We start from the raw sequence: 26,122 nt of genomic DNA, 5'->3' as shown, positions 1-26,122 counted from the left end.
GAAAGATTTAAAGAAAAATATATCTTTCTTTTACAGGATCACGTTTACAGTGATCAACTGAGAAAAATGTCCTTATAGATGAATTACTTCATAGACTGAAGCAATTTATTTTCCAATAAGTCTAAAATTTCTACTTTCAGATAAATATTTGAATAATTAATATTTAAAAATAATCATTATGAAGCAATAAATGCAACCTGAATTTCATAGCATATTAAACCATATTTTAATCAATCAAAAATTACATTTCACTCTACATTTTTTGTTATATAAAACTATAATATTCTTATTGTAATACTCGTTGATAACATCAAAGTTCCTTGTATTTGTAGTTGATATTTACTGTGTACAAAATTCAAATTTATGTTAAACCACAAATGTACAACTAAAATTATTGTAAATTATATACATCTTCTTTATTTGGACCATACCTCAAATACTGAAATTGTTTTATACAAAATTGAACAACAGATTTTTGAAAAATTAATTTGCATGAAATGAAGGACTTTATACTTCAGTAGTAAATGTCAACACCATTCATCTTTGTAAATCTTAAGCAATATTTTTGAAAATTAGCTATTATTTGGAAGAGAAGAAATTTCAATTGATTTTCAAGCAGAATGCTTACAAAATGAAAATTTAAGAAAAATAATTTGTTTCACGTTCAGATTTTAATATCTAAAGAGCAAAGGTCCCTTCACCAAGTTACGAGAAATAATCTAAGAATAATACTAAAGTTCAAAACATTTTTGACAACTTTGAAAGGAAAACTTCACATCTGCATAAAATATTACAACTGAAAGAGCAAAGTCTTAATACAATTTGTATTTTGGAGGAACATAATATTGTGTTTCCAACATACAACAAAGGAACAGTTTAGTTTTCTTACACTGTTGATTATTTAATTACTAGAATTTGCCTTCATCAGGAATTTTTTAAATACAATTTAGATTTAGAATATAATGCTTCATCAAATAATTTTTCTCCAATTCTTAAGTTTCAGTACCTTGATGACAGAAAACTTTACATATTAAATGATGCCTAAATCATCATTTTTTCAGATTTACTCTCACATATGAAGACAGTATCCATATCTAATAAATCCAAAATATCAAAGTTAAAATCCAGAAGATACATAAACAGTAAACTATAAGTAGGAATTAAAATTATGAAACTGAATCTGAATATTTATCTTCTGTTAAAATTACAAATCGAAATTTCACGATGTATACATAATCATAATTTGAGCATCCTTTGAAATCAACAAGGTGTATAATTAGACAATTTTAGTTTAAAATCTGAGCACCAACCATTTTGAACAAAATGAGATTCTGAATTTCAAACAATACACCACATTTTGCAAGCCCGTGTGACTTAATACATCACAAGTAAAATATAATGACAATTTTCACAAACTAGACTATTTAAAAAGTTTAAATATTTCTTCTTTAATATCCCATATTCCAAATTAAGTGACTTCATAAAAATATATTGAAATATACAAAATCTTTGAAATATACTGATGTTACAAAGAAGCTAGAAGTGAGATAAACTTTATTTGTATTTTAGTGTCAGTCAGTTTATGAAATGTAAAATAACTATCGTAAATATTGAGAAAAAGGAAAAGAAAATTTACAATGTTTCATTTATAGCACTTCTATTGTTTTCAAGTAAGTACAATAAATCATATAGTAATGATATGTACCCATGGTTGCCTTGTCTCACTATCGAACTTCACTAAGTATTTGATGTTTTTGTGTGTTTAAGTTGAGATTGGGAGGTAATTCCTGAACGACCTCTCCAAAGTTTTCCTTTTTTACTGCTGACTGGTGTTGTTTGATTGGAAGAATTTGAAGAGAACCTAAAATGACAATATTAAACACAAAAGTAAATTTAAAATGAATAGTCAAACATTCAAAATTAATAGATCCTTATAATTTCATAATCCAATATTACAATGACTAAATACAGTAAAAACTTTATTATCTGACTTTTACCAGATCTGGGAAATGCCGTATAGGCAAAAATTCCAGTTTTGAAAGTACTTCCCTCACAATATTTTACAGGAAAAATTTTGACACCTTGTTAATTTTCTAAAGTACAGTATTTCTACATCATCTATAACAATAACAGTTTTAAAGAATAAATGTAAAAACCTTAAAATATATAAAAACATTTATAAGTACACTATGTTAAATGTGAGTCACAGTACGGGTGTCTAACAAATGAAACTTTCCAGCAGGAAAGAACATAAACAAAGCCACAGCAGCACCACTAAGCTACAATGAACCTTTGTATTTGGAGAAACTGAAATTTCTGGATACAAGAGATTTTCAGATATGAAAATTCCAGGTAAAAAAGTTTTTACTGTATTTTCATTAGATTGAAAATCTATTTTCCCAGTCAATTTATCATGTCCCAAATGTTAATTTTGTGTTAACTTTTCTGCAGCAAATAAAGTTATTTGCTGCTCACCAGTAGTCTGCAACTGTGCATTTAAGATACAGTTTTGAATAACTTCTTTCATCCCTTCAATACAAGAAATTAGAATTAAAAAAAAAGGTTGGTATTGCAAATGGGACACAATATTAGCAGCTGTACACATGTAACCTAAAGAGGTTTCAAGTTTCAACAACTTATTCACTCAAAAGTCTTCCACAGTAAGAAGTGAAATACAATTAACTACTCAAGTTCAAGTTCATTCAGTGTAAAGCTGAAAGCTACAAGACAAAGTGGGTATAACTAATTAAAATTATTATTTTTCTTCTTCTTCTTTGCATTTTACCCAAGGAACATTTAAATCTTGAATATATTTCTCAGTGACTTGTAATATCTCATACAAACAAAGAAATTATGCATCGTACAAAGAAACATGATTTAAAAAGATTTAACCTATGCATCATGTTTGAGTTCAGATTTAACTCTTCTAGTTTATACTTTTTTTATTTGTGTTACATAGGATATTGTAAGCACAATAAAGTAGAAATAAAAGGGACGAGAACGAGAAACTTGGCAAGGTAAGAATCATACAACTTGGTGAAAGTATAAAAAACACCAATTTCACATATATTGAAGTAATTTTTATAATAAAACTGGGATGTAGCTGGTACTTTCTTTTATTGCAGTAATGCATTTTGGAATAGATGGAACAAGGAGGGATATAAAAGTATACCTTGCTTATCTTATTTGGAAGATCTGAGTGAACCAGAACAAGTCTAAGCTCAATTATAAAAATAATAAAATATTTAGAAAAATTAAACATACTCTGGTTTGTTTGGAGTTGACGTCAATGTAGGGGTAGATATAGATGTATTTAACACCCTTCGAGACTGAGTAAGAAGGCCAGAACTGGTAAAGCTGTTAGCTCGTTGAACCTTCATTACAGCTCCTTGAGGACTATTAGCTTAAAAAAATTATTGATCATATATAAATATCAAAGTTCTCTAAATTCTTTTAAGTCTTTATTTTACAGTCACAGTTTATGTCACCATGGTCATATAAAAACAAGCTTGTGTTAACAATCTCCTATCTCATAAGGTGTAATTACTTTGATACAAGTTATTTTTAAATCAGTTGATAGTTTCTTGTAAACATTCTTGTTAGTGTATAACTGGACTTTTGGTAAGAATCAAGAATTTTTTTAAAATTAAAAATAAATTATCGCAGTTAGAGTTGGGAGATTAATTTGGTTACAATGATTAGTGGCACATAAAATGAATAACTAATCAAAATTATTGTTTCTGATTATTACAACTATTCAAGTTAGTGAAATATTACCATTACAGTTTGTTATTATAATTTTTGATTAATTCAAGGTTATTTAGTTTAGTTGATTAGTGTCACAACTCACAAAAATTGACAACTAACCAAAATTAGTGTTTCCAATTATTACTATATTGGATTATTCTGACCATTCAAGCTTAGTGTGATAATAACTTATTGAATGAATGTAATTGATTAATGAGCCAAAAAATTAATTGATTAGCAAATTCCATTAATTGTTCAACTCTACTCATTCCAACATCTTTGATTTCCCCAAACTGCTAGTGTTCATAACACTACCATATACTGATGTTTACTGCAGTGAAATGACTGTTTTGTTTTTGAATTTTGCGCAAAGCTACATGAGGGCTATCTGTGCTAGCCGTCCCTAATTTAGCAGTGCAAGACTAGAGGGAAGGCAGCTAGTCATCACCACCCACCGCCAACTCTTGGAATACTCTTTTACCAACGAATAGTGGGATTGACCATCACGTTATAACGCCCCCACGACTGAAAGGGCGAGCATGTTTGGTGTGACGGGGATTCGAACCCGCGACCCGCAGATTGTGAGTCGAGCTCCCTAACTACCTGGCCGGCAGTCAAATGAAAAAGAAACTGAATGTCATTATAAATAGTTTATTCCACAGGTCAAGCTAAAATGTATGTTTAAAAAAGAGCTGGGCGATTAACTCGATTAATTAATATAATTGATTGCCTTTGAGAATTGATTACCTCAATTACTGTCAGGTAAAATAATCAACTAATTGAAATTAGTATTTCAATTATTCTAACTATCCAAGTGATTGAAATATTATCACTATGATTTCTTCTTATTTTTGATTAATTAAAGGTTGTTCAGCTTAATCAGTGTCATGAGATATAAAAATAACCAACTAATAAAAATTAGTTTTTTCAATTATTATTATTTTTGATCATACCAACTATCAAAATCTCATGTGAGAATAATTGATTGATCAAATGTAACTGATTAATGACCTTGATGATTAATTGATTATCAAATTTCACAAACTGCCCAGCTCTAATCACAGTACAGACAATTCTTATTGTTGAAGAATGCAGTAACATGGGCATCCATACTTGCCCCCACCTGGAAAATGAGAAACATATTCTTTCTTGATTCATTCAGCATATGTAAATGAATTTTTCATTCAATTCATAATTTCACACAATGTATGATTCGTAAACAGTTATGTAAACAAACTTACCATAAGATATCGCTTCTAAAAATAACTAAATTTGACACACGCACTATATAAACTATCTAAATCATAATTCTTGCATTAAACTTAAACTGAAACAGTCGTGTATATCTAACAGCGTATAAACAGATCACCTAACATGTTCAACATAAAGCATTGCCTCTACTAGCTTATTTTCTCTGTATTGTACCTTTTTGGTTAGGATCACTACTGTTTCGTATCTTGCTAACTCCCTGTGCTACTGGCTTAATCATCTGTGATGGTGATTCTTTCAAAGGGCCATGCTTTATTGTTGCATGGGCTTTCAGTGCACTAGGTTTAGTTGCAGCTGGCTGGTTGGAGTTTTTGTTTGTTCCACATATTGGTCGTTTCAGCTCGGATCTTTTCAGACTGCTAGTAGTCTTAGTAGATCTGGTGAGCTGAGTTTGTGCTTGAATTTGACTCGTGGATAAGTTTTCCACTGAAAGTGTTGTTCTGGGCAGTTTTGACTTGCTAGAGATAGACGAAGTGCTGGACTTGGATGATAGGGAAGACCCAGAATTGCTACGCTGTCTTGTATGAGAACTTGTGCTCCCACTTGGAGGCCTTAAACCTGATGTTGCTACAGCTCCCACCTAACCAAAGGGCAAAGTATGATGAATTAAACCTTAAAATAAATTACTCTTAGGTTATTATTAGAAAATGTAAATTTACTTACTTTTTATTTTGAAATATTGCTTATTATTAGGTTGATCTTTTTTAAATAATTTTTTTAGAAATAATTAGTCATTAATTAGTAAATGCAGAAAACCCTTGATAGCAGATAGATTTAAAAACGTTTGGTTTGATTGTTGTTAAGCACAAAGCTTCATAATCGGCTATCTGTGTTCTGCCTATAATGGGTATCAAAACTTGAGTTCTAGCATCATAAGCCTGAAGACTTACCAATGAGCCACTGAGAGACGATTCAAAAAGGACAAGGCCTATAAGATAAGATTTTTGCCTAAAAGTGATAGCCAAAAAATAAATATTGACAATGTAGTACAGCTACCAAAGGGTATATTTAAAGAAATTAACTTTTGTGTATTGTCATATATTAAGACTATGTAATGGTGAAATCAGGAGATATTTTCAAAGAGAGGACAAATTTTCTGTTAAAGATGGCATCATTTGTACAAAATGCCATCAACAGTATTATTTTTATTCCTAATACCATGTGCCTGATGATCTCCCATGGAATTTATTCAAGCTGTGTTTCTTCTCTACATTCCATTCTTGGTGCACCCTTGAAGAAACTAGACTGCACAAGCTCAAAGTGTCAGGCCAACAGGCAACAGTCACATCAAATATATTATTAGTTAAAACACAACCAATCGGCTGTTTTAACATTTGAAGAATGAGCCCAAGTACTCCAGGTTATAGATACAAAGTTTAAAGACCAAACTACTTGCAATGGAACAAGTGACCGTTCTTTTAAAGAATACATATACAGCACCAAAAAAACCAGGTGGAATAGATTTTTTATAGGTTTTACAAGCTACTTGTTAGTGAATTTAATCTGGCTAGACTGAAAAATTCTCTGTTTGATGACCCATCTTTTAGAATTCCAAGTTCAAGGAATACCTACGTAAGATCTGTGTGAATGTAGTTGGGGGTTTCCTCAAATTCTTAAGTAATGCACAGGTGCATTCTGCTTTGGTAAGCATTTTCTTTCCTCTTTATTTTGTATAAGGGCATACCAACCACTAGAAAGTGCTTTGAACAGAAAGAAATGATGATGTTCTCATCCTAAGTTTAGATGTCACATATGTGTATAAACAAAAAAATGCCAGACATGCATTCCAGAAGCAATGCTCTAGTGTGCTTTTGCAGTAATCACTTGTCAAACAATTGATGATTGTATTCACTGATGGGTACATTGGGTTGATCCTTGGTCCACATCTTTCTGAAATGTGAAAAAATGATGCAGCAGATGCCCATCTGTATTCCAAAATGATGACAAAAACATTTGCATCTGGATATTACCACATGATGTGGTTGTTGTGGATAGAGTATTTTAGTATACATTGGATTCCCTTCACAAATTGGGAGTGAAATTTCAGATGTTATTCATTACATAAAATGGGTGTGACTCCACCTTACAAAGAAATACACTCTTCTAAGGCTTGGCACAAATAGGCATTAGGTGGTAGAAGTAAAAAATGTCACATATAATAATGGTAACTACTGGACGTATCAACCTATAGATCAATTTTATAGGGGATTAAATGAGAATTGTCAATGTTATTTGACAATGTCAGCTCTCATACAAAATACAAACTGATTTTACCTTAGCCTAATGCATGCCAAACTAGTGAAATAATATGGCACACTCCAACAGATTCAGAATGAAAGAAGTTCATGTGGAAAAGTACTTCTTTGGATTTTCCACAGTTGTCTTTAGAATATCTGTGGTCACTGATACTGGATTTATACTATTTGAAGGACTGAAGCAGATGTATAACATGAAAACATCTATGAGAATGGGCTGTATGACATCTGTGTAAGTATTGAAGAAGATTGTCTATTCTGTGAGACAATATACAGTGTCTTTAGTACTTTTCAGTATTTTTGTGAGCTTTTTCTCTGGTCATGATATTTTTTTGCACTATATATTTTGAGGTAGTATTTTTATGGTATGTTTTCAAATATTTTCTTATTATCATGTTGAAAGAATTATCCATGATGTTTATTTGTGATTGAAATGTTAATGACTAGTCCCTCTTTGAATCTTAATGTTCTTTCTTCTGTTGACTTGATTAGAATGTTAAAATGTTCTAATTTAATTTCACAGTCACACGTTGGAAAACATGTGAGTTGTTATAGATGGAACAAGTATGATGTTCTAAACTCCTTTGCTGGAAATACGTGGTAGAAGACCCAATGTAGCCCTTAAAGGAGAGAAGAAATTCATAATTACAGATAACAAAGGATTGCTGTATTTTATTAATTCTGTCCTTGGACGGAAATAATTTTTGTATTCAAAAGGAATTTTTATAGACACATCTAACATGTATTTGAGATAGGCTATTAAATAATAAGAAAGCAATGGAATGTGACTGAAATTAAATTCAAACATTTTGACTTTACATTCAAGATTTTAACAAAGGTTTTACATTTTTTAAAAGAGTTTTCAAGCATTTTAAGTTCTGCTCTCTTTTCGGTTCAGTTCTTTTCTCAAAGTTCTTAGTTTTGTATAGATTTTGTGTAACTTTAACTTCCATGAGAAAATTCCTAAAGCTTTTTGTTAGATTTCTGGTAACAGGTCAGTAACTTTTCTTTTGTTTTATTCACCAAGAACTCTTCCAGTTATCTTGTGACATTAAGATTAACTTTCATTTTCTTTTGTGTAAGAGCAGTTTGGCTTTCGAGTGTGGTTAATTAAGTTGTTTACATTTGTTGTAAGTGAACAGTATGGAATTTGTTTCATGGGATAGTGTGCATTACTTTTTATTTAAAGTTATTTCACTCTATGTTAGTTAGTTAGTTTGTTATTGAATTTTGTGCAAAGCTACACGAGGGCTATCTGTGCTAGCCATCCCTAATTTAGCAGTGTAAGACTAGAGGGAAGGCAGCTAGTTGTCACCACCCACCACCAACGCTTGGGCTACTCTTTTACCAACGAACATTATAATGCCCCCACAGCTGAAAGGGTGAGCATGTTTGGTGGGACGGGCATTTGAACTCACGACCCTCAGATTACGAGTCGAGCGCCTTAACCACCTGGCCATCTCTATGTTAGTATTTCTCTTTTTATATCCTAGTCTAATTCATGGGTATGTTGGGAGAGGAGAGAACACAGAATAGCAAGAGCTCATTGTTTAATAGTCTTTATCACTCTTGCTAGACCAACACCATGATTTTAAAACATGAGATTACTTGCCTATTGTATTATCATGCATTGTGTTAGCAGTCTATTGTTTATTGCATTTTGTTAATTATGGTCATCATAATAGTGTTATTTGTGTGAATCAGTGTCTCATCTTTTTCTCTGTCATTTAACTATCACAACTTGTCAGGAAATATACATCCAAGCTCGTGAAACTCCTGCTGTTAACAGGCTTACCTTCTGTACTCTTCTGGTTATGCAAGAGAAACCAAAAATTATTGAATTTGATGATTGGAAATGCTCTCAATCAAATTACATTTTCCAGTATGTTTTTCACGTGTCACTAGTATTTTCCAGTTTTGTCCATCTGGTCACATGGCTTCTCTATGCAAAGATATTCAGTCCCAATATGTTTCAAGAAAGGATTCAGCATGACAGTCAGTGTTTCCCAGCTCTACTAGCCTGATGTTTGACTATGTCACAAAGTTACAGAAGTAATGGGGTACTGTGCACAGATAATGTTAGTAAAGTGGTTCCTGGAACTAGAATGGCACAAATGTATTTAGAATGTTGTAACAATCATTAATGGCATTTCTAATAAATTAAAACATAATTGAAGATGAACCTTAGTGTACATGGCAATATGAAATGTAACATTTTTGGAATAAGTTGAATAGTTAAATAAAGCTGAAAAGTAGGTAAAAATTCTTACATTAAAGTTATCCATTCAAAATAAAAATAACCCTATAAATAAAATGGATATTCAGGTCTGTTTAAATTAATTTTCTACATCTACCTCAAAAATTTTGAAACCTTTAATGAAATTAACTCTGTATTTGAAAAGAAGATGGTATAAGAGTGAAAATACAAAAAAATTAAAAAAAAATTCTGTAAGAGGTAAGATGTAGTGAACAAATGATATAGAAACACATCCAGAAACATCACTCTCTATGATTCTCACTTGTAATTAAATGCAATTCAATTACATGCCCTCCTGTACTTCTAAGTCTTTTGTGCTAATAAAAAAAAACTGATCTTCTACCTTTATTCAATGTTATGCTTTACTCCTTTTTTTTTATATCCTATTGAAGGTCTAGTAGCAGAAAAGATGGAATATTTTTACAGTTTTTGACTTTAAATGCATTTATTTAATACTTGTGAATACATAATGTCAATTTTAATTTTGGATGTATATCTATTTTCATGCTTGACTTTCCATACTCAGTACCAGAGCATGTTTTTAGAATACACAATACATGCACTGTTTTGTTTACATTTCATCACATTTGTAGGGGTATTTTGTTTGTGGTAATGACACAAGTTTAAAACAGTTCCCATTGATAACAGGAGGTTTGTTAAGAAAGCATATGGCAGGGTAAATCTGAATTCTGAGTTTCACTGAATTTAAACATGAAAGAGGCTGAAAAAGCATGACAAAGTGAAAATAAATATTTTATTTCCAAAATACAATCAAAGTTACAACTGCACTAAACAGACGACAGTGCTTTACTGGAGAGCCATAGATCAGTCTAGCTGTAAAGTGACATGAATCAGCAGACTTCTCTCTTTTGATCTGTTCCAGACAGAGAGTATAGCATTATATGCTTTGTGAGGTGATAGATGTCAGTTAGGGTTGTATCAGTTGTCTTAGACACACCTCATGGTGTTTAATATACTGTTTTTCTTTTTATTACATTTAACATGGTTATATTTCAATTAGAATATCAATATTCTAGCTGTTTATTGTATAATTCAGGTATTCATTTAATTTCTTATTACTTATTATTCTGTATCAATGACATAGATGAAGGAATGTTCAATAAATGACTTAAATTTGCAGATGATATTAAGGTCTTGGGTGTTGCTAGCTGTGAAGAGGATGCTACTGATTTACAAAATGATTTACATCATTTAGTGAACTGGATAAATAAATGGCAAATGGGTTTTTAATTAAAATAAATGCAAGATAATTTGGATGGGAATAACCTTAAAAGTGCCAAGAAAGAAAAGGATCTTGGTGTAATAGTTGATCAGTCTCTAAAGCCATCCAAGCTGTTGCTAGTGGTAGGGAAAATAGGATTTTAGGTTCTATCTACAGAAATAATGAATACAAGTCTAAAGAGGTTATAATTTCATTGTGTAGATCACTGGTTAGGACACATTTGGGATACTGTGTTCAGTCTTGGGCTCCTTACCTTAGGAAAGATACTGAGTTGTTGGAAAAGGTTCAGAGAAGGTTTACTAGAATGGTGCCTGGGATGGAGGGGGTTGTCGTAGGAGGAGAGGTTGAAATCTCTCAAATTGTTTTCTCTTGAAAAAAGAAGAGTAATGGTGGATCTGATTGAAGTGTTTAATATAGCAAAGGGAATTGACAGTGTTGATGCATCATCTTTTTTTCACACTTAACAGAGAGAATAGTATAATTAAGGGACAAATATAAATCTTGGAGGGGTAGGAGTCATCTTCAGCTAAGACAATTTTTATTTCTCTAAAAGGGTGTTTGGCCTTTGGAATGGGTTGCCATAGGATGTTGTGGAGGCAGTAAATTTAAGTAAGTTTAAGAAAAAAGCTTGGTAAGTATGTGAATGATAAGGGCTGGCTTTAAGATTTAAAAAAAAATCATTTATTAATAGTTTTATTTAGTTTAGAGGATGGAACAGCTGAGATGGACCAATAGGTCCCATGTTGTTCCAAGATGTTATGTTAAACATAAAATTTTGGCTGGACTATTGGTACTGTCTTGCTACTTAACTCTACAGCTGAACAGTAACATATGTCATAGCAATTTATCTTAGATGTCAGGCTCCTCTACAGTTACACTGGTCACAAAATATTTTTGAGTGGTTATGTAAAGTTTTGTTTACACACAGTTATAATGATGTTCTTTAATAACTATTAAATTTATAACAGTACTTGAAACTAACAACTAGATTTTATAAATAAAGTATACTCTATTCCTTCTTTAATGTTACTTTTATTAATGGTATTGGTTAGAATGTTTAATATATTTAGTTTCATTACTCACACATTTTAATTGTTATACTTTTATTATAGAGACTACTTTACATTACTAGTTTAATTTATGGATTTGGGATTACCTTAAATTTCTTATGTTGGCTGAGCCTTGCGAGATATTACTATGTTTATGGTTTAAAATATCGTTAACAAAGAGGGCATCCAACTGCTGAAACAATGCATTACAATCTTTATAATTAGCTATACTTATTACTCAGTTGATTTTGAATTATATTTAAGCAGGTAGCTTGCTCTGATTGGAAGTTAACATTAATTCTATAATATCATCACTCTCAGTGCACATGTGTTACCTACATCACTGATCATCATTCCCACAGAAGAATAAGGTCTCTCTCAACTGTCACTAGAAAAGGTCGCTGCCCATCTTTTTGTAGAGTATTCTGTTTTGAAGCAATCTTTCCCACAAGAAAGTGCATGTGATACCATAGGGGAATGACATGACCCAGGAATGATAAGTAATTAGAGTGAAGGAATTTAGCCACATTCCTTAATGAGCATTTCATTGTTAAAATACACATACATGGGTAGAAACCTGTCTGCTCAAAATGGTTTACTTTTTTTTTGGTGAACTTGAAATGTTCATCTTACTAAGTAAATAAGGTAATAAATACTAGATATGCATCTGCACAACATATGTTTACATTTCATCAGTTATGCAAGAACTTACCTTAATTACCTACCTTGATACAAGTGGAAACATTTTTTCTTGACTTGGGTGTGTTTTTAGAAGATCCCCCAGAACTGTTCACAGAGGTATCAATTCCAGTCTTTTGCAAAGAGGGCTTTAGAGATAAATATGAAATGTCAAAATTACAACAAAGACTACCTATAAATGATATTTTTTGCTTCTATGTTAGTTAAATTTTATAAAACAATATTGATTCTTTGTCTATCATGAAGTGTACAACCTTAGAAAGTACTAATTATTAGTTTATTATATTGTAATGGGATCTTGTGACAATAGTAATGACAATCATCTTTTAAAATAAAAACAAAATATGTTATTTTCCCTTTCTAATGATATGAATATATCTCTACAATCAAGATCAAGGCATATGAAAATAAAGTTCCTAAATTTTTTTGTACCTAATTTTATATTTATAAAATTCCTTGTCTTAATGCCAGACTTTAATTGCTACAGGACAGACATATAATAAATGTGCAATAACTTTCTGTTAGCTGTATGAAAAATCTTATTTATTACTATTATATTATTAAAATTACTAAAAACATAAAAATCTATGCAGTCTAAACTTATGTTTGAAAAAGGGTAATCGTTATCTGATTTTTTTGCACCTACTCCCTTTAAGCTCATCTGTTTCCTAACACAGAAGTTAATTTTCAAAATATGTTTTACTATCTAGCTTCACTACAGTCATATTTCAGATGACTTCTCTCACTTATACTTGACAATTATGGTAAATTTATATTAATATGAAAAGCATTGTTATTTGGGTCAATTTCTTTACTAAGTTCGACGACAGTCTGAAATAATAACAATAACACGGATTACTTCCCAAATTTTTATGAGAAAAGCTGGTATTTTGGCATTGTTAGATCAAAAGTTACATTGTTAACTTTCCTATGCCAGACTGATGATCAGTAGGTTAAATTTTATGTAACATTTAACACATTCTCATTATCTATGTATCTAAGGGAGTAAATAAATCTAACCTCAAGGGCACCCAAATGATGAATCAACACATTCTAACTATTAAGGATTTGTGCGTTAAGACTTGGCATACTTCTAGTTGGAATGAGATATTAAATAAGCTATATTAATTAACAGGTTAATTTTTAGTTATGAAATATGTAGGTAGCTTGCTTTGATCATAAATGGTATGTAATATACAAGTTTCTCAACCTTTTTAGTAGCATGACCCACCTAAACTTCAAGAAATTTCCTATGGCTCACCTGTACCATGGCCCACCACAGAAAATCATAGAAGTATGATACGTATGGAAATGTTATTTCATATTTGTTATGCTGGATTCATGCACATGACAATGGGTGACACATGATGAATACTGTGGTGCACATTGCAAGCAATATTGCCAATCCTACAGCTTTAACAGTAAATCAAATGATAGTCATCTTCCAACCTACCATTTTCAATGAAAAATATACCATAATTTCAGCAATAAATTCAGCATAAATTCTATGGCAATGTATTAAAAATTTCATTAATTTATAGTTAGCTTTTTGTGAAGTAGTTTGCATTTTACTTCTGTTGTTTTGCAACATTCTTTAAATACTATAATCTAATGTTAAGCCATTTTGCAGCTCACATCAAATTGTTTTGCTGCCCATCAGTTGAGAAAAACTTGTATACAACATGCTGTCATTTTTTTTATATTTATATAGACGTTTTTGTTTTTAATTAATAAGGCTTTTTTCCTGTTAGAGGATGCATTTTGTATAAGCATTCCCTTTTTCTTTTTCTAGTGTCTCTTTCTTATACAGTACATTAATTGTAGTTAAAATTAATAATTATTTACAACATACTGTATTATCTAGTATGTGAAAAAAATTGGATTGAATATCTATTAATGCATTCAGAGTTAATGGGAACATTCAAGAAATTCATTATAGAGGATTATTTGTTTCTAATTATAATTTTCCAGTGATTGTGCTGTTACATCATTAGAATGTGTAGTTCAAAATCCTTTTTATTTAATACAAAAACATATTTCATTTACTCAAAGGCTATGGCTTTAAAATAGCTGTCATAAACTAACAAAAATACTATTACTCTTTAAGTTACTGTATTTATCATAAACACTACACTTACCCTTGAATGGTTAAGTGATAACTTTGAGAAGTTTTCTCGCTTTATAACGGAACTGTTTTGGCTGGAACCTTGAGAGCTGTTGAAAGATGGAGTACACCTCTGTCCTGTTTTTGAGGGAACCTACAGAGTTAGATGGTTATTAAAGTTAACTTAATACTTATAGCATTACATTATATTCCAACTTCCAAATTTCACAAGAAAGGTTGTGTGAAATTGTTATTTTTACATATTCAGATCAAAATAACCATAGCTAGTATATAGTTAAAAAGTTATGTTTGAACAAGAATTCAAGTTGATTTGTATGGTTTACACCTTTGGCTACATTTCATATAAAAATGGGAGCTACGGGTGTACCTTAATATGTCAGTTGGTAAAAAATAACAAGTTCATATTAGAAATGACTTGAATTATTTATTTCACAACATTTTTTAATAATGTCAATAAACAGTCATTAAATTTTATAGTAATGGAAATAATTAAGTAAATGACAAGGAAAGAAGAATATAACACTATTATACCACCCATTTACTACGTAAAATTTAATTTCAAGAGTGCAGTAACACACTGATAGTTTACACTGTGACTAGTCGTCATCCAACTAATCGGAAAGTGCCATACTAGTCCTATAAATGTTCAACTAGTCAAACTATACTCAGAAGAAGTAGTTTGATCCACTCATAGCTTCCAGGACTGAAATATCTCATGAAAAGTATGGAAAAATCAAAGTTTTGGCGGGTCATAGATACTCCAACACAAAACAACGTGGCAAGATTCCACGCTTTTTCAGTAGGAGATATATAGAATACTTTGAAGAGTGTATGTGAAAAACAGAAGTGACAGGAAACCAAAAACCTTTGAAAGTGATGTTAAGTTTCTCAGAGTATGTAATCTATGAGATAGATGATGATAGGCCATAGCTTTACATTGATCAGCTGTTTGTCAGCAAAAAAACAAGATTTAATACATTGTTCAACTTATTTGCTTTTCTTTAGTACTTTCTGTGATAATGTTTTGTAAAATTAATAAATTCACAATCTAGATGCAATTGCTCATCGTTGGTGACATCACTATGTGTATTGCTTGCATGTTTCCATAATTATTTCCATTACAGTAGGAAGCAATTTTGGAGTGGTCAGGCCATTGCCACATTGTCATTTCTAGGGAGGTCATGGGGCATGTCCCCCAGAAACCTTTTGAAAATTTAGTGCTATGAGATTGAATCTTGAGCCAATTGAACTACAAATATTGCATACACACAATATAATTTATTGAGTTAAATAAAGCAAGTTTTAACACATAAGTTGTAGCTATACATGCCATGGCCTTTCCACTTCCTACAGCCCTGTGACTCACATATTAAGTGTTAATTTCTCACAATATCAAAAAAAAAAGAAGTAAATGTTTATATCTAATTACTGTGTTAGTGTCTCTCTTTTAAACTCATTATATTAATCCTACAGAAAAATGGAAAACTGTACCCTAATTAAGAAGTTATGAATCACAATAAATGTCCAATACAAACTTGCTTGTTTGTAATTAACCACAAAGTTACACAATGGGCTATCTGTGCTCTGCCCACCACGGGTATCGAAACCCGGATTCTAGCATCGTAAGTCCACAGACATACCGCTGTGCCACTGGGGGACACCAATACTAACTTGAATCAAAATATAGAATTAGTGTTTATTAAATCTGATGTTATGAGCTAGCTCAAACACAAAATTAATCTGGCTGGGTACCTTGTTTGTTTATTGTTAAGTGCAAAGCTACACAATGGAATATCTGTGCTGCGTCCACCATGTGTATCAAAACCTGGTTTTAGCATTATAAGCTTCAGACTTACCGTTGAACCAATTGGAGGCTGGCTGGATACAGATACAGCTTTTCTACTTGACAAAGTAGCACTGGTACTAGCTGTTCTACCAACTGGTGTACTGCTCTTAAGACAGGTAACTTTAGATCTAACACTTATTTTATCTAATGGTGGAGTGGCTGTACTAGCATGTGCATCTGATGGAACTGACACACCTTCTCTGTCTAAATCACAACTCTTAACTACCTGACTGTTGGTCTTTTTCTTTTTGGCTCGACATTTTTCTCGAACAATTTCAGCTGTTAATGGACTTGATTTCAGTGTGTAGGTTCCTTTTCTGATAACAGTAGTAGATTTCTTGTTTGTAGTCTCTTGTGGAGAACAAGTTGGCAGTGTATGTTCAAGCAATTGGTTTGATTCATGCAAGCTTTCATTGACTTTATCAGAATAATTTTCTTTGTCGTCCATATATTCAGTCTGACTAAAAACATCCACTGTAGAGTTTACACTTTTTAACTTGAATTTAGTGGTTCGTGAGGCTTCCTCTTTAAAATTTAGATACAAGTTTGTGTCATCTGTTTGTAAAGCAATTGATCTGGATCTTCGACGAACCCCCAGACTTTCACTCGTAGGTTTCAGTTGTTTGTTTGGGTAAATACATGTATAGACTGGTGAAATATTACAGCCTACACTACTAGCTTCTTTTTCCTGCTTAGTATTTAATTCCTGTTCACCATCTTCATTGACAGCCAAACGACGAATAACATCGGATGCCTCATTTCTTACTTTAACCATGTCCTCACGAGAGAGAGAATGCCAGATGTCAGGGACATCTGAGAGCTATTCAGATAAAGATTTACATATAAAGTAATTAAAAATATACAGTTTCTAACTACTATATTACCTCAAAATTATAAAACCAGATATAACAAAACATGCCACGTTTAAATGTTTTTTTTGAAAATTAGAAAAACAATACCTAAGAACTGTTGGAAAAAATAGTATTAATAACTTTATTAAATTACAAAATACCGGAGAAACAACTGTGGAAAAACATGCATTTCAAGCATAATGTTTAGATTCCATTCTATTATTTAGTCTTAATGTCTATTCCTATTTATCAAGAATAATGTGACAAGTAATCTTAATGTACAATATACTTTTAACTTTCTAAGTAGATGGATGTCTTGAGCATTCAAGTGTAAAAACCTTAGCTATGAGTGAAAATCTAAGAGCTTTTTTTTTTGTTTACACAGGATGAAAAGCTGCTAAAATTATACATATTTTAAATATAAAAAAAATATTAGGCACAATGGCTTAACTTAAACATCTTTAATGGGACAGTTTATTCCCGTACAGAATTTTTTGTGTCACATTTTTTGTGATACATAGTTTAAATTCTGTTTAAACAGGTTGTTTATGATTTCCTGGAAAAATTCTCTGTTTTGTGATGTAGCATTCAAGAAAAGCCTGAGCAAGGTCTTTAGGCCAACTGCTTTCAGTTACAGGTTTTATCTTGATATAGTACATACAGCACACACTTCACAAGCACTTAGTACTAACATTTATTTGGTATAGATTTTATTGCCTCTTTGACATTCATTGCTATGATATTTTTGTGATGACAGGAAGGGAAACATATTATACAAGTGAAAGTATAACTGAATTCTGTTTTTGTTTAAATTTTACCTTATAAATGTTCAGCTACAGAAGTAAAGCAATGAATGTTGGAGATGTCACAGAATTTATCCCAAAACTTTGAGATGCATTATATGTATAGCAAAGGCAAATACATCTGTGCAGCTATATAGGGAAAGAAAATTAAATTCTTGGACAGTATACACATATAAACAAGTATCATGCTTTAGGCTCTATGACGTAACACAGTAAAAAAGATTAAATAACTTGTTTTCATTAAAGTTTCTTATTCAATTCTGATGGGTTTTTTTCAAAGAACATAACTAATTCTGTTTTCTGTTGCCTTCAAGTTAGGACTAAAAATTTCTATGATTTTGTGGGCAGATATTTTTAATTTTTCATTTGATATTCATATTTTAATTTAAAACAGACAGGATTAATCGCATAATAGTAACACAAGTGAGGAAAACAAAGACAATTGAACATTTCACAAATATTTCATATATTATGACCATCATTTTACCAGTAAAGGAATCATTATGTACAGACTGAAATAGCTTATAAACAGGCACATATATATATGTTTAACCAAAGAACTGGAAGTAACCTTGACGTTCACCCAGAGACAAATGGGGAAGATCGTAAGTTGATTTGGTCATTTAAAACTATATGTATTCGTTTTTATACTTCTATTTATTTATGAAATTATCTTTTTAACAGACACATACAATGTTTTTTTTTGTGGATAAAAGTGATATTTAGGCAGGATGCAAAAGTTGAATCCCTTCCTCCCCCTCCTTGCATAGGGTATAATAGGTTATAGATTATGAATTAGATGGTTTCTCTGATGAGCAATCAATGCTCCTTATTGTTTGTACTTACTATTTTGAAATGAGATTAATGTGTTGTTGTAGTAGTAGAACTGGGTCATAAAAATGAATCTAATTTCAGTTTGAGAATAGAATTTTGAAACTATTCTCTTTCAAACAATAATAAACTTGAAACAACTGATTGTTTAAGTAAGTGTTTAGTTTTGTCAATACTTTTTCTCATGCTAACTTTTAACATTTCTTATGCTACGAGTAAATTTTTGAAAAACTCATTATATTTTAACTTATTTTATCAATTTAATTTAATTTTTATCAAGGTTCCTGAAGTAGCAATTTTATATGCTATTTGTCAAAATAACAATTAACAGATTCTTTTCAATAGTCTGATATAAATAAGGATACTTGAAAGTCATTTAAGTATTCTAATGGTTCATTGCTCCTCAGATTATTTGTCACCTGATAAGTTACCTTAGACGAATCTAACTTGTTAATGGATACTTTATCTTCCTTTGAAAATGTCTTCTCATGTGTCTGTGTATTCAACTCTTGAAAAACGTCATCTTCACCAATTCTAGAAAACAACAATCATAGGCATCTGTTAATCTGTATCATCTTGATGATCAACATCAGCTTGTCATTGTTATACATTGTGTGCTTGGTAAGATTTAACATTTAAAGAAGTAAAGAATAAATACAAGGTAGCATTTGAAAATATGTATAGTCTTTTCCAAATCAAGATATATTTGTTTGTTTGAAGTTAAACACAAAGCCACACAATGGGCTATCTGTGCTCTGTACACTTTGGGTATCGAAACCCGATTTCTGGTGTCATAAGTCCGTAGACATGCCGCTGTGCCACTGAGGGGCTCAAAATACATTATTAATAGATGTAGTTATAGTATTGTGATTTATGGTTGAAGTATGTATTCATTAGAAAGTTTTATTGTTGAATCCAGGTTGGTATTGCAAGTATTTGTCTTCAACTGATAGTACTTTCAGTAGAGACGGAGGAGACTGCTGTACTTCTTTCCTATCATTTGTGTTAGAAGTCACCACAAAAAGGACAAAAAGTACAGAAGCTTTTAAATTTTAATAGTATTAAGCCACATGCTTTATACAAATGCTAAACAGTTTCAAATTTATGTTATCTCTGTCTTGGTGTTGTGGTGTCTTGTTAACTGGGAGGCATTATATATATGGAAAAAGTTGAGTGTGTACTGGGTTACATATACTAGTCTTTTAACCCAAGTTTTGTATACATTTCAGTTATAAAATCTTTAAATTATTACATAAATTTTCAGAATCTCAGTTTCAAGGAAAACTTGTAATTTCCTTCCAGAAGTTAAAAAACACTATCTCAGCTATAGGTTAAAAGTGGAGTACAAGCAATAATTCAGAAAAAAAAATTTACACTGGAGACAAAACTTATTTTAGTTACTTATAAACAAAACTGAAAAGGTGTAATACGAAAAAACTTTTACCCGAATGAACAAGGTGATGTAACAGAGATATTGAAGTCAAACGTTTCGTTCTCTAGAAGCTCTTCTTCTGTAAATACAGAGGGCATTTGCAAGTTCAGATAACAACTTAAACATTTCTTTGTGTATTTATCAAAGAATATCATATTTCAAACATGTTTCATTTAGATTAATAACATATTCTAGATGATTACAACTTAATGCCATTAAACATGCCCACACATTTTGCTGCTTAGATTAAAGCAGTTTACTAGATATATTTAACTTTCAGTTTGTTTATTTTTTAATTCCAACTTTGCAGTTCTCACTTAAAGTGAAAGATACATATGTTTATAATGTGCAATGCAATAGATTATCTAAAATACTGAGCTAAACCTCAGCTAATCAGTTGTCGCAAAGCAATATTTTGACTAATGACATAGTTTATATAATTTGATATAGGTAGGTCAGCTAAAAGCAATGAACAGTTTGATTGTACAAATACCATATACCATGTAGATGAACCTCAACATTGATAAACATGCATTTTTGTCCAGAATATAAAGTTTTTAAAAAGTAAATTGCAAAGCTAAAGATCATAGTTTATAGCTCAACATCTAGTAAACATTGTTTTAAACTTTAGAATGGTATGATATGCAGCCTGATATTAGAAATTATTTTTACATGGTTTTAATATTTTAATTCCATTTTAAGTTGTACCATGCTTTAAAAAATAACGGTAGTTGTTTTTAGTTGGCTTTCCACTAGACTTTTTTTGTCAAATTTGTTGGTTTTTAGAGAAATCAAAGTTAGGACTTGTATTTAAAAACCAAATTAGACATACAGTAGACAAAGTGTATTTCAGTTAGAGCTGGACAATTAGTGAAAACTGATTAATTAGCTCAAATTTGGATAGTTGGAAATGCTAGTTTCTATGAGTTAATCATTGTTGTAAGTCATAACACTAATGTATTAACCTGAACAATTTTGAATAAATCAAAAATAACAGTGAAAAATGATAATGACAATATTTTGATTACCTTCATGACATTTAGTTAATTGTATTTCTATTATTAAGTTATTTTACATGTCACTAATCAATGTAATCAATGCTCACATGTAATCAATTATGTAGATTAATCACCCAGCTCTAACTCCAGTAAATACCAATTTAAACTATACACTTTTAGATCTTCCATGAAAAGAAGTTTTATACTGTTAGACCTCTGATTTGGTGTTTGACATGGGCATTTGATATAATACTCTACTTTTCCCATTTTGATTAATTTCCACTTCTTGAATTTGAAAACATCAAATTTCTCTCTGGCATTATAATTAGTTTATTTATAGCATTTTAGTTTTCAAAGAGTTTTCCAAAATGACAAATTAAATAAAATACAAAATCTAACAAATAATTATTAATATGTAACTCTGCTTGAATAACCCTAGCATTTTCACCTCCACCAAATATTTTTTAGTTGAAGAACTGATGATTGAGACATCTAGTTAGTTCTTTGGTTTAATTCTGATATTTATTTAGTTAAGAGATTACAATGAGTAACAGCAGACTACCCATCTCTATCAACTGGATCATTGAGATATAAGAACATATCTGGAGATTAATACAGTTAAGTATATCTGCTTTTCGTTTCGATATTAAAATAAGATGCAAATCGAACATAAGTACGGTATAGAAAATTAGAAAGGAAACAGTATAAGTAATCTTATGATTTGTAGAAATCACTGAATCTGCATAAATTTACCTCCACCAATCATTGATGGGCTCCAAGAACCACTCTTCCCCACATTATGGTTGGCCTCACTAGAATTTGTAGAACCTCGGCGAATTTCTTCTTTTCTATACCAAACACCAATGTTCAGAGATTGATCAGAGAAAATCATAGAATCCTGTAAACTAATATCGCATGATGGTAACTGTTTGTTATTTGTTTTTTCCTCCTCACATCTACTCTGTGGAGTATCTTTTAGTTTCTCATTACTTGAATATGACTGTTCATTGTCAGCTTCACCTTCTGTTATGTCAATGAGCTTGTCATAAGAAGGAGAACTGACACTGGATTCTACAGTCAACTTCCTTACTTGCTTGCAGAGGAAGGTTTCATCTGTATGGGAATTACCTACAATTCTTGCAGAATATCCTTGTGGTTGGTTATTTGTTTTAGATGAAGATTGTTTGGACAGATACGTTTGGGATGGAGATAAAAAATCGGACACATTAAACTCAATTACAACACTGGTGGTACAATCTACATGGAAAAAAAAGAGAAATACTGCTCATTAGAAACATGGTTGCTAACAGAAAATGTTATACTCACTAATTATTAAGTAAAGTAAGATGACAAACACATTTTCAGCTTATCATTAATATACACACACCTTAAATATATCCAAGATTTTGATCAATGGAATACCTTAAGAGTAACATCATGGGAAGAAAACTGATCAGGCTAGATGGCACATAAGTGAGTCAAACTTATAAGCTTTATAAACAGTGTTTTGAGAGTTGTTAGTAAGTATTATTTAGTCTCTTTAAACATGCCTTACTTCAAGTATAAAATTATACTCTTATATAATTATAAATCATGGCAGACTTATGAAAACAAATTTTATCATTATCTTAAGCAAAGTGCTAGAAACCAGGTTTTGACACCCATGGTGGGCATAGCACAGATAACATTTATTCTTAACTACAAACCAACAAAAACATGCATGCAGGCCTTGCATAAGTCTATAGACTTACTATTGTGCCAATGGGGGGCTGCATGCTTTGATTTATTTGCTAATATATGCAAAAATGTACTTCCTTGAATATTTTACATAGTTTATAACACATAAAACATTATGTTGGTTGAACAAGTTCATATACTTTTTACAGGCATTATGAAACCAATGAGGAGTTTTGATAAACTATTTTTGTATGTGAAATTTGTCTTTTCATACAGTAATATATCATAGTTATTAATGAATTCTTTTATTTGAAATATAATAATCTCCTGGGTATTAAAAAAAGCATATAACAAACAAATTAAGTACCTTCAAATAATACTTTGAATAATTTTCATAAAAATTATATAGTGTTCTTATCACATCCAAACACAAAATCTACTCATTTTCTTTTCAGAGTTTCTTGAATTTTTTATCAATGAAAATGCTGCTACAAAGAAAAAAAGTAAAAACTTATAAATATAAAATATCTTTACTACAGTTAAAATTCAACACATAAAGGTGCATCAAGATAAGGACTTAATACACTCATTCCAAAAAGATTGAAGTTACAAGTGCTACAAATCAAATACAAGGTCATTCTTGAAGCTGTAAAAGGAAACATTCTGAAGTCAGTAGTTTATCTATTGAAACTATACATGTACAAATCATTAATAACTGCACTACAAGAAATTAAAAACAATATTATTTATTAGTAATTTATGTTAACATTTTCTAAGATTTTTTTTTAATACTAATAGTGTCTTTGTAAATAATATATTCATAAAGTTAAGCTTTCTGCCCAGTTCTTATGGAATTAAATGTACTTAACAGGAATAAACTAGAAAAACATGGTCTGAAATATGTTTATATTATTTAAAGTATTTATATGTTTCATCAAATTGAACTTTTTATTCAAAACAACTGGATATTTCATAACAATAAGTTTTAATACCAAACTACCATAGTAGATGGATTTAATATTATTCTGAACTTATATGGTCATATTTACTCTACAAAGGTTGCAAAGATGACAGGTAGTTTTTTTACCCATTTTAATCTTTTCTTATTATACTATTATATAAAAATGTATATTTATTGTTGGACTTACCACTCATTTTGATCACCTGCCAAGAACTTCAACTGTCTCTAGCGAAGAATAACAAAAATTAGCAGTGATGTAAGAAGAAAGTTCTACAGTCATCACATTTCTTAGAATTAAAGAAATAGTATATATATATATAAAATACATAAAATACAAACACACTGTATATTTTAAACAAATCTTGTGGCAACCTTCAACTTTCCTACTTACACAGCTTCAAATCATACATTATAATATTTTTGATTTCTGTTTTTAGCAAAGTATTCAGATGTATATATATATCGAAAGTTCAATAATCAACAGTTAAGCTTACAAGAAAAATTGTGAAAAGAAATAATTTTGGTTTCCATACATAAGCAAAATGTCTAAATATCAAAAACTTATAAAATATCTCTAGTGTGTTCAAACTCAAAACATAAAAGTGCTAATTAAAAACTTTCTTTTAATTGATTTATTCAAGAAAGATTGAAGTGACAAGTCAGTGTTACCAATAAAATGTGCATTTTACATTCCATGTTACAATATCATGTATAAGAAGTTAATTCTGGAACAAAATGAAGCAGTCACTGGATCTTCCTCTAACCTTAACTATATGATGACATCAGTCAGGCATGGTTGGAATCTTTTTTCAAGACAATCAACAAGTTTTTCCTGTTAGGTTAAGATGTCTTAACTTATTTTCTCTTCAGAAAAGAAGAGTGAGATGTGATCTTAGCAAATTTAAAGATTATCTGAACAATCGACAGGATAGAGGCCTTCGATTTCTTTGTGACATATTCTAAAGCAAATGGGATACCAGTATAAAATTTAAGAGAGTGATTAGCTTATGAAACAAACTGCAATTGACAGTAGTAGAAGTACCTCAAAAGTTTAATTTTAAAAGAATAAATGATTTCTTGAAAAATACAGGGTAGTTATAAATTTTCACTTTTTAGACTGTAATTTGGGAAGTAAAATTTTTGAATCTGTTGCTGATAATACATATACATTTTTTTTTATAAAGAGCAGTGATATTATTAATGTTGTGAATTTTTTCATAATCAGAATTATCTTACCAGCTACAGTCCGAACAAAAATGGGAAATTTTGAGTGAATGTCTCTTGATAATACAGAAGAAGCATTAATATTGATAATATACCCCTTGTGGAAAATAAAGTAAAAAGGTTATTGTAATTAGTTATTTTGCTAAAATCTCATATGAGATATTCTCATGTGGTCAGCAAAATGTCCCTAGCATACTATATACATACATATAACTTATGGACATGTTTGTTCATCTAAACTATACCATCCACTGAACTAAACCTTAAAAATACTCAAAGCCATTCCTTATCATTTAAATATTTAACAAGTTTTTCCCTTAACTTCCTTAGATTAACTGTATCCACTACACCTCAAGGCAACCAATTACATTGGCCAATAACCCTGATAGAAAATTTAAACTGTCTTAGCTGATGATAACTCCTTCCCTACCAAAATTTATATCTGTGTCCCCTAGTTCTACCATTTTCACTCTTAAGTATGATGCATCGACACTATAAATTCTCTCTACAATCTTAAAAACTTCAATCAGAGCCCTTCTAACTCTTCTTTTATTAAGAGAAAACAATTTTGGAGGTCTTAACTTGTTCCTGCATGACAACCTTTTCATCCCAGATATCATCACGTAGCCTTCCTTTGATTCCTTTCCAAATATTCAATGTCCATCCTAAGGTAAGACACCCAAGACTTAATACAATACTCCAAATGTGGCCTACCCAATGATCTGTACAGTGAAATTATAAGCTCTTTAGACTTATATTAAATATTTCTGTAGATACGACCTAAAATCCTATTTGTTTACCACAAACAACAGCACATTGCTGTGATGGTTTAAAAGACTTTTCAACTAAAACACC

General features: G+C 30.8%; 1 protein-coding gene across 2 annotated transcripts in view; it reads right to left on the bottom strand.

Annotated features, from left to right (window-relative positions):
- Positions 1-303: 303 nt before the first annotated feature.
- The window catches only part of LOC111086681 (rho GTPase-activating protein gacF-like), a 27,896-nt gene continuing 2,077 nt past the window's right edge, over positions 304-26,122 (bottom strand). Inside the window, exons 2-11 of one of the 2 annotated variants that reach the window (XM_022390488.1) lie at positions 24,231-24,268; positions 22,159-22,662; positions 20,420-20,486; positions 19,407-19,509; positions 16,501-17,310; positions 14,658-14,777; positions 12,546-12,647; positions 5,173-5,596; positions 3,265-3,403; positions 304-1,861 (exon numbers count right to left, since the gene is read on the bottom strand). In XM_022390488.1, the coding sequence (XP_022246196.1) occupies positions 1,738-1,861; positions 3,265-3,403; positions 5,173-5,596; positions 12,546-12,647; positions 14,658-14,777; positions 16,501-17,310; positions 19,407-19,509; positions 20,420-20,486; positions 22,159-22,662; positions 24,231-24,237 (2,400 nt within the window). In that variant the 5' untranslated portion in view covers positions 24,238-24,268 and the 3' untranslated portion in view covers positions 304-1,737. Of the gene's footprint in view, positions 1,862-3,264; positions 3,404-5,172; positions 5,597-12,545; positions 12,648-14,657; positions 14,778-16,500; positions 17,311-19,406; positions 19,510-20,419; positions 20,487-22,158; positions 22,663-24,230; positions 24,269-26,122 lie in introns of those variants that run through there. The other variant, XM_022390490.1, reaches the window with a different exon arrangement.

Source organism: Limulus polyphemus, unplaced genomic scaffold (assembly GCF_000517525.1).
Source record: "Limulus polyphemus unplaced genomic scaffold, Limulus_polyphemus-2.1.2 Scaffold1320, whole genome shotgun sequence".
In the NCBI taxonomy this organism is placed as follows: domain Eukaryota; kingdom Metazoa; phylum Arthropoda; class Merostomata; order Xiphosura; family Limulidae; genus Limulus; species Limulus polyphemus.
The sequence above is the reverse complement of the archived record's forward strand: the minus strand, read 5'-3'. Positions and strand labels throughout refer to the sequence as shown.